General features: G+C 39.1%; 1 protein-coding gene across 1 annotated transcript; it reads left to right on the forward strand.

Annotated features, from left to right (window-relative positions):
• Positions 1 to 138: 138 nt before the first annotated feature.
• Positions 139 to 8545, forward strand: Maip1 (matrix AAA peptidase interacting protein 1). Its single transcript, XM_021662639.2, has 5 exons — positions 139 to 679; positions 3972 to 4043; positions 4420 to 4546; positions 5906 to 6053; positions 8289 to 8545. Exons 1-5 carry the CDS (start codon positions 218 to 220, stop codon positions 8365 to 8367), a joined length of 888 nt encoding a protein of 295 aa, XP_021518314.1. The 5' UTR covers positions 139 to 217; the 3' UTR covers positions 8368 to 8545.
• The last annotated feature ends 1201 nt before the right edge of the window (positions 8546 to 9746 follow it).

The raw sequence follows: 9746 nt of genomic DNA on the forward strand, positions 1-9746 counted from the left end.
AAGGTGACGGACGCTACAGGCGGTTGGTTGGAAGCGCAGGGACGCCCAGCAAAAGGCCCTCTGCCTCGGCAGCCTGCTGCACCGCCGGCATGGGCGTGCTCACCAGAGGTGGCGGCAGCAGGCGCTCTTAGCTCCGCCTCTCCAACGCAGTCGAACTGGTTTCCCGTCGGCCTCCTTTCGGGACTGCACCGGCATGCAGAGGTGAAAGGTCACAAAGATGGCGCTGGCCGCCCGTCTTCTGCCCCTGCCCCTGCCCCTGTCCCTGCTTCCTCGGCCGCTGCTCGGCCGAGCCACCCGGCTCCGGACTCTTGGTTCCACCGAGGTGAGGTTGTCGCTGGCTGAATTTTGCTGCATGTGCCGCCGCCGCCTAGGTTCAAGTGCGGCCCCGGCCCCTCGCTGCTCTGGGGTCTGGGCAAACCCGGCGCTGCGTCCCTGGGGCTCCAGGCGACCCCTACTCGGCCGGGCAGAACTGTTTCCAGCCCTCACTTCCTTACCCGCTGGTCCCAGCCGCAACTACAGCACCGACGAGCAACCTCAGCAACGCCAGAAAACCAGAATGATCATTCTGGGATTTTCCAACCCCATCAACTGGGTCCGGACTCGAATTTACGCCTTCCTTATCTGGGCCTATTTCGACAAGGAGTTCAGTATCGCTGAGTTCTCTGAGGGGGCGAAGCAGGTTTGTTCGCTTCCCTAACTGACCTGTCCGCCTCGTGCCTTCAGCTCTTATATGCGCAAGTGTTTAGATGTGAAGTTTCTTCATTGCGATCCAACTTATCCAACGATGGTAGTGACATAGACACTGAATCTTTCAGGCACCTCTTGACTTTAGTAAGCATCTAGGTTTGTTTGCTTGGTCCTCAAGTAGGAGGAATTCAATTAAGAAAATAGGGTGAAGGCCTAAGTTCAAAACCTATTTATTCCTGCCATTTTGAAGCTAGTTAGCCTTTTTCTGGGTATGATTTTTCCAGAATTAGAAAATTAGAGAAGATAGTGCCTGGCACACAGAGTAGGCACTTCATAAGTATTTGTTAAGTAAATTGAGTGGATAAGGTTATGGTGAGGAATAAGATAACATTGCCAAAGAACCAGGATATTATTTCAGGTACAAAGACAGCACGTGCTACCAGCAGTTTGAGCTTTATTGCCCTTATCTGTCTCTACCTGTGTATCCCTTCAAGGATCATGAGGACAGAGATGGGAATGAACAGTTCTGCCGTTCATAGAGTTTGCTTAGTCTGCTGGTCTGCTAAGTGTCCACACCCAGCAAACTGGGACTGCCTAGGCTTCGGTGATTCGTAGCTCTGACTTTGCCCATCACGACCTTTCAGAAGGGCAAATGATGTTGCCTTAGAATGGTCTCTTTGAATCCTGAGATTATTTACAGCCTTTGAGTGTACATGGGTTTTTCTAGGATGAAAGGCTATTTGAATTTTCCCTTCAATTTTTTTAGTTTGTCAATCCTATTATTTCAGAACTATTGATTGATAGGTAGAAGTCATAGTTTATTCTCAAATTTATATTGCTATAGACCATCAGCATAATAATTTAACAATGTTGACTATATGCTGGAATTTATAATTATACTCCTGATTTATTCAGATTTCCCCCAACTTGTATACACAACTCATGTGGCCTATTAGTTATATATATATATATATATATATATATATATATATATATATATATATAGTAGTGTTTTCAACTTCATGTAATCAGTGTTAATATTAACTACTGTTTCCTTGAGTCAGCTCTTCGCTAGTACATATGTTTACACAGAAGCAAAAAGGAGCAAGCTTGAGTGATAAAGCCTACCTCAGTATCATGATAAAAGTGTACAAATTTGCTAGTGTTTGTTCTCTGTGTCAGTTGTGCACAGAGGTAAGTTGGTGCAGTCATATTACTTACTCTGCAGTGCCCACGTGTGAGTCTACCTCATCATCCATACATGGCTACATTAGTTCATTTATGTGTCAGGAATGGAAATCATCATAGAACATAAAATTGAAGGGGCCCCTTGTTCAGTCCTTGTTTAGACATGATGAAGTCAAGTTTTAGAAAGGTTAAACTTAGTGTGGTACTAACCACACTGTCCAAAGGTAGTCTTGGTGCTGGAGAGATGGCTCAATGGCTAAACAACATGGGCTCCTCTTCCAGAGGTCCTAAGTTCAATTCCTAGCACCCGCATGACAGTTTATAACTCACTCTAGTTCCAGAGAATCTCATGCTGTCTTCTGACCTCAGAAGGTATACTGTGATCATGTGGTACACAGACATACATGCGAGCAAAACACTCATACACATAAAAAATAAATAAACCACTAAAGAATAATAAAAGCAGCCCGAATTCTCCAGAGTCACCAGCAGTTGAAATGGGTACATAAAATCTCAGCAAGTGTTTCTCACAAGTTAAGAAAACATGTTCTGATGCACCACAGACTCCCATTTGCCATTGGTATGTATAACTGTATTCTTAGTCCTCACGGAATCACATTGAGCCATGTACTGTTTCTTAGAGCTTTCTTGTAAAGTCCATTTTCTGTAAAAAAAAAAAAAAAAAAAAAAAAAAAAAGGGCGTTTATAGCAGTGTCTTGAGATGGACATTTCATATGTTACAGGATCTTACCCGGGTAGCCTCATTATGATTCATTACTTTTTAAGTCAGTTTGCTCAGGTATGATCTCAACCACACAAACTAGAGGTGAGGTTTCCACATAGTGGTTAGAGTTGCTTTTGGCATAATTATCACTCATACTGCATGAACCTACCAAACATACAAGATCCCTGATCCTGAGCACCTATAGTATTCTGTAGTGTTCAGGGAGACTTTGAATCCATTTGGATATGTGCATTTTCTCAAAAGATATCTGCATTGTATTGTAAAGTTTGCTAGGGCTATTGTAGCAGAGGGCTTCAGACTGAATAGCTTCAAGAGAAGTATTTCAATATCTTAGTATCAGAAGCTTTGCTTTCTCCTGAGGCCTCTGCATTTGTTTATGTCTGGCATCACTACACATTTCCTCCTGTCACAAAGGTACTAGTGATAACTGGATTAGGACCTACACTGACCACCTCTCCAAATGGAGTCACATTCTAAAGTCTTAGAGTTTAAGGCTTCAACATGAGAATGGCAGAGAAGCAGGTCAACTGATAATAATGTGTAGGGTTCTCTGTCTCACGTGCCTGTGTATCTCCTTTCTCCGGGCAGTCAGTTTCAGCTACTTCTTTAGGGAGCCCTCTGTGGTCCTCGAACATTAGAGTAGATGGCTTTTCTATGTGCTGCTTTTGTTCTACTGTTCTTACCCTCTACCAAGTCTTGAGCTTGCTGCTTAACTTGTCTTTTCTCAGCAGACTGAAAGCTCCTGAAATACAAGTGGGATCTGAATGTACCAACTTCTTTCTCATTGCTGGGTGTGGAGGCTTGTGGTTTCTCCCCACACCTTAAAATAAGATCTCCTACTTCAGGTTGAGAGTCACCGTTGTAGATTATAAACGATTTCTCTTTTCTCCCACTTTCCTAAACCTAACTTGCATATCTTAGAGAGGTTCTGCCCATAATCCAGATCTCCAAACTGTAAGTATAGTCGAGACTTTAGAGTGTCTTACATTCTAATTGTAAATGATTAAGAGCTATATCACATTTGTCTACATGATCATTTTGAAATAAAATGTAAGGTATTTTTTTTATTGAGGTATCTAGTATATATGTCACATGCTGTCATTCCCAGGACCTGAAAATGAATTCATAGTTATTAGTTGGCTCATTTGCAACTACATATGTGGCCAAGCCATCAGAGAAAAGTTAATCAACTTAACAGCCATGCCCGACATTATTGTAATAGTTTTTGATATTACACGTTTTACCATAAAGCAAATCTATGCTACACTAACCATTTAACTGTGAATGTTGTGTGGTATTTTATATGATCTTTTGAAATAACTGTCATCTTTACCCTCCTGTTTTTTTCAAGGCTTTTGCTCACGTATCCAAGTTGCTGTCACAGTGTAAATTTGATCTATTGGAAGAACTTGTAGCCAAGGAGGTAAAGTGTTCTTTTAATTTAAAAAGTATGTAGTTCTTACAATAGAATGATCCATGCATAGTTTCACTTACGCTTTCAAATAGTATATGTGGCATCAGAGAGTGCCTGTCCTATGGTGCTTTGGGTCATAAAAGTTGAAATGACTCCTGCCGCTTAACAGCGTAGATAGGTAATTGTTATGCATTCCAGTTGTTCTTATATGTAATGTTCTATTAGGAATTACCTAGTTGAAAAACTGGGTGCCTTTCAGTTTTATTTTTGAGGATTAGTTAATAAGATAAAGTATTTTTAAAATAGGTCTTGAAAAAAATTCCATGATAAAAATCACTTTTTAAAATACTTTAAATAAACTGCTGCTTTTCTTTTCCCAACTCAGGTGCTGCAGGTATTAAAAGAAAAGGTCACTTCACTGTCTGATAACCACAAAAATGCACTTGCTGCAGACATAGATGAAATTGTCTACACATCAACAGGCGACATCTCTATTTACTATGATGAGAAAGGTAACACTGGCAGAGGCGACTTTTCATGACCCATAATTGTTGAAATAAACCAAAGCAGTGAGTACCACAGAATAGAGGACTTACTTACGTCTGTGAGCAAATGTCTATAGCCCTTCAAAGTGTGTATCACTTTGCAAAACCATCCCAGTATACATAATAAATAAAAAATAAGAATTTGAAAAGAAAAAAAAACACTGTATTGTATTTGCTGTTTAAAGAGCTAATTCTGAAAGAGTTGGTGCCTGGTAGTAGATTCTTGTTAGATCTTGACCTAGTTACTGTTCACTATACAATAGGAAAATTCAAGCTCAGGTGCAGTGGCTCAGGCCTTTAATCCCAGCAGAGGCGGGAAGAAGTCTGAGTTCAAGGCCAACCAGAATTATATGGGGAAACCCTATCACAAAAGGAAGGAAGGAAGGAGGGAGGGAGGGAGGAAGGAAATTCCTAACATATGTTGCTGTTTAGGACAGGTGACTCCCATGTATTAAATAAAAATATTTGTGTTTCAAATTTCCTAAAGTATAGGAAAAGTACAAAATAAAACCAGAACAGAGAGTATCAGATAAAGACAGATAAAAAAAAAAAAAAAAAAGATTACGAAATGCTCAGGTTGAATTAGTAACGGAAGGAACTTTGGTGGTTATCTGGTTCTTTTCCAGTGCATGGATTTTCCAATAGCACACCTGGAAGTTCATTCATTAATTAATCTGCTTACAGATTTTTGTATGCATGTATCACAAGGCAGGCACATGGGGGACAGCCTCTACTTACGTCCTTTAAGGCAGTGACAGTAGTGGACTTTTAATAGATAATTTCACATGCAACTTAACTTAAAATATTTCAGCAGTATCTTGGGTGATATTGTCTAACATTTCAGATTCTGTCTTGGCACCATGGCTATTAACTGAGTTACATTATGAGACTTAAGACACAGCAGAGTAAATTAGGGTAGAAGAACAAAGGCTTTTCTTTTGGACAGTTGAAGTAGGGGCAAAATGTAGATATGGCTTTTTGGTTTGGTTTCGTTGGTTGTTTTTGTTTGTTTGTTTTTTGTTTTTGCAACAGGTATTTGCCTTAAGATTATTTTCATTTTAGAAAATGTTGTAAGTTGAGAATAATCCATGTGGTACACTCAGTAAAATATATGTTCAACACAGTAGATTGGTTAGGGAGTTACAAAGAGGGCAGAAGTCCTAAGAGAATTTTCAGAAAAGAAGACAGCCTTAATTTATGGAGTTTAGGCTACAGTGGAGAGGTGCATAGTCTGATCTGTAACAAGTTACTGCCTGTTTCTGATTGTATTCTGGGCCCATGGCTGATAGATGATTCTGATTTGCTTTTGTGTGTGTTCTCTCTAAGGAAGGAAGTTCGTTAACATCCTGATGTGCTTTTGGTATCTGACCAGTGCCAACATTCCCAATGAATCTCTAAGTGGAGCCAGTGTGTTTCAGGTGAAGCTAGGAGATCAGAATGTGGAAACTAAACAACTGCTTAGTGCAAGTTATGAGTAAGTATGACTGCATTTCATTTCCCTCGTCCAGCAAATGAAGGTAGTGTAAAAGTATGAAAACTAACGAGAACTTTAGAAAGAAAAGAATTGAAATTTGACAAGCTATTTGTGAAGGGAAAAAGTCTTCACAAAATACACTGAATATGAAATAGGATTATTTAAATTTCAATTTCTCCTGGGCATGGTGGCCCTTAAGGCAGGCAGATCTGTGATTCCAAAGCCAACCCCTTCTACACAGTGAGTTCCAGGCCAGTCAGGGCTAGAGACTGTTTTGAAAGAAAACAAATGAAGAAAAAACCCACATGAGTGGCTTCAGTAGTGGTTGCTTTTGCCTGTGGTTCACTGCTTGATGAGTCAGGAAGCTCGGCGGGGCCTTCTCTGCCCCACCTGCCATCAGCTAGGGTCTCAGGGACAGGAGGAGTCATTCCCACAGTGGCTTCAGATGTCACGTGGGGTATTGTGGCCATCTCTGGCATCTCTTTCTCTAGGACTTTTGCAGCTTGGCTTGCAGCCTTGTTTAACTCGTGACACCATTTGCCAGGCAGCTGGATGCTGGGAAACTGATGGGCCCGTAAAGAGAAGTGAAGCAACATTATTTTGCTATAGTTTGCTGTCAAGATAGTCTCAGAATTTGTATGATTTTAAAGGTGTCTAGAGACCTCTGTTCCCCATTTTGAAGAACAATAAATAGCGAGGTCACATTGCAGAGGTATGTGGGGGATAAAACATAAGGTGCCTCCATCTTCAAAACTTCATATCTGCCATTGTCCTAGGCAGTCCTCATTCACAAAGTGTGTGAATCTAACCACGCCAGGTCAGATGCAAGGTCAGAAAACAGATCAGAAGGGGCACTGCCTGCATCTAAAGAGATTTAAAACAGACTTTTTTTTTTTTTTTTTGTAATTTTTTGGAAAGATGGGCAGCTGAAACAAGTTAGTAGAGACACACTTTAAGAGAATACTGCTGTTACTTTGTCAATAATATACAACTTTGCTTTAAAGTAACAAAACAAATGACAAAAATATCCTAAGGAGAAAATATATTCTGTTTCACTAAGTTATATAAAAATCGTATATTCATTTTTTTTCACTTGTGTCAGTTTTTTTGTTTGTGTGTACATGGACTTTTTGTTTGTTAGTTTGAGACAGGGTCTCGCTGTGTTTTCACAGTATTTACTCTCACTGTGACTAGTCCAGAGCTTACTGTGTAGACCAGACTGATCTACCACTCACAGAGCTGCAGTTGTCTTTGTCTCCTGAGTGTGTGATTAAAGTAATATGCCACCGTGCCTGGCCTGAAAAAAGGTTTTTGTTGTTGTTCTGTTTTTATGCTTTGACTATAATTATCCAAATTTTTCTCTAAACATTAAATGCTTGTTTAAATCTATTAATTGCCTCTTTTAAAATGTCTGTTTATAGCAAGATCTTTATAATAAATTTTGTCTCTTAATATTCCTGATGAGACCAAGGCAACTCAAAAATACTGGGAGCTGGGAGGTGGTTCAGTGGATAAGGGAACATACTGCTCTTACAGGACATCCAGGTTCTGTTCCTAGGCCCCACAACCACCTGAGATCAGCTGCAGGGAGAGCTAAAGTCTCTGACCTCCATGAGCACCCAAATCCATGTGCACATGAGCATGTACGCACACACGCACACACACACTTATACATGCACATTTACACACACGCACATACTTATACACACATGTACATATATACACATGCGCATACTCACGTATTTACACATACACACATGCATACATAATTAAAACAAAATAAATCTTTTTTAAAACCTTATACTTTAAAAATTGATTTAATATATGAACTCAACCAAATTTATTATTTTTCACTGCATTGGCAACTGTGTGATTTGTTAAACAGACTTTCCTCTATGCTGGTGTATATATTTAAAGTGCTGTTTGTATTTCCAGAGTCCAGTTTATTTGTGCTCATATTAGACATGTGCTTTAGTGACTGTTTAATAACAAGATCCAAATTTCTGCCAGGGGCTAGTGGTGTTGACTGTAGATCAGGGCACTAAAAGTGCTGGAGTTGAGCATTCTTTAGTGTTTGTGATACTGTTCTGATTAAAAGAGTAAACATTTTATTTTGACCTACCATTAACCATTGTTATTCTTGTTAGTACTGCTTTAATTCATGCTTGCTAGTTACAGTTTTCTGAGAATATTTGAGTTGATGGACGATCACACTATTTATAATATTTTTCCTAGATTTCAGAGGGAATTTACACAAGGAGTAAAACCTGACTGGACTATTGCACGGATTGAACACTCAAAACTACTAGAATAATCTTACTTGGAAAAAAATCAGGGTGTGAACTCTTAATAATTGCTGTGAAAAACTAAGGAAGAAAAGTTTCTGGATGATTTGATTTTCACTTAATTAAGTCTTTGGATTACATTGTATTATTTGGAAATACTCCTTGCAGTAGTATATGGACATGATACAATAAAGCATTTTCCACAGATTGCTAGTGGTCTTTAAAGGAGGTCAAGGTAAAGTACAAAACCACAACACCACATTGGTGTCATATTTGTGTCACTCTAATGCTACATATATATATATATATATATGTAAAACACAAAACTATAGCACCACATTGGTACCCTGCATAGGTCCATTCCAAGATTATATGTATATATGTCACAGACTAATTATATAGATGTGAATTATTGAAACCACTATATATCTCTAACAGTCCACATTTCTGTAAGATTTCTTTTACAAGCTGCTGAGCCTAGTTCATTTTACTCACTCTCCAGATAAGGACTGGATAGAACAATAGCATCTTGGTCTCTGTAGGACATCCATGTTTGTTCACTGTTCACAATGAGCCAGCTTAGATGTCCATTGATACTTGAATACATGAGAAAATGTGGCACATACACACAATGGGATTTTATTCAGCTCTAAAGAAGAATGAAACCATGACATTTGAAGAAAATGAACTGAACTGGAGACCATTATGTTAGGTGAAATAAGTCAGACTCAGACAAAGATTGCATGTTTTATATTTCAGAGTCTAGATTTAAATTTGTGTGTGTTGCAGTAGGCCATTAGAGTAGAAAGGGAACTAAAAGAGGGGAGGAAGAGATGTTGGGTGGAGGTGGATAACAGAATGCATGTGATGTGAAATTGAAAGGAAGTTGGGGAGAGGACTCGGGACAGGAGGGTAGTGGGCGACAGAGATGAGTATGAATAAAGTATAATGACGTGTATGTGTGGAAATGCCTAATGAAACTCGGTATTTGGTATGATAACTTAAGACATTAGTCTTAAAAAGAAAACTTAAAGCATAGAAAAGCACAAAGGATCAGGAATGGGACAGTGATTCGGCCAGCTGCATGAAGATAGTTTCTTCTTACATGCTTGGATTTGTAGTCCTAAAAGTTGGGTCAGGGAGACAAAAACAGTATGTTAAGAAAAAAAAAATGGGCTAAAGATTTTCCTAATTGATCAAAACTATATACCAACAGAGCCAAGAAATTCAACAAGTGAGATAACACATTTTAAAAATTCTTTTAAGATTATAATTTAATTATGTCATTTTTCCTTTCCCTTTCCTTCCTTTGAACTCTCCCATATACATATCCCCCTTGCTCTCTTTCAAATTCATGACCTTTTTTCATTGATTATTACATGTAGTCTGTAAAATGTTACTTGTATGT

The sequence above is a fragment of the Meriones unguiculatus genome, chromosome 15 (genome assembly GCF_030254825.1).
Source record: "Meriones unguiculatus strain TT.TT164.6M chromosome 15, Bangor_MerUng_6.1, whole genome shotgun sequence".
Classification (NCBI taxonomy): Eukaryota; Metazoa; Chordata; class Mammalia; order Rodentia; family Muridae; genus Meriones; species Meriones unguiculatus.

Excerpts from the sequence above, each read along its gene's own strand:
- Maip1 (XM_021662639.2), top strand. The coding sequence starts at position 218 with ATGGCGCTGGCCGCCCGTCTTCTGCCCCTGCCCCTGCCCCTGTCCCTG. Across the intron at positions 680-3,971 it reads TCTCTGAGGGGGCGAAGCAG|GCTTTTGCTCACGTATCCAA; the intron begins GTTTGTTCGCTT and ends GTTTTTTTCAAG. Across the intron at positions 6,054-8,288 it reads CTGCTTAGTGCAAGTTATGA|ATTTCAGAGGGAATTTACAC; the intron begins GTAAGTATGACT and ends TATTTTTCCTAG.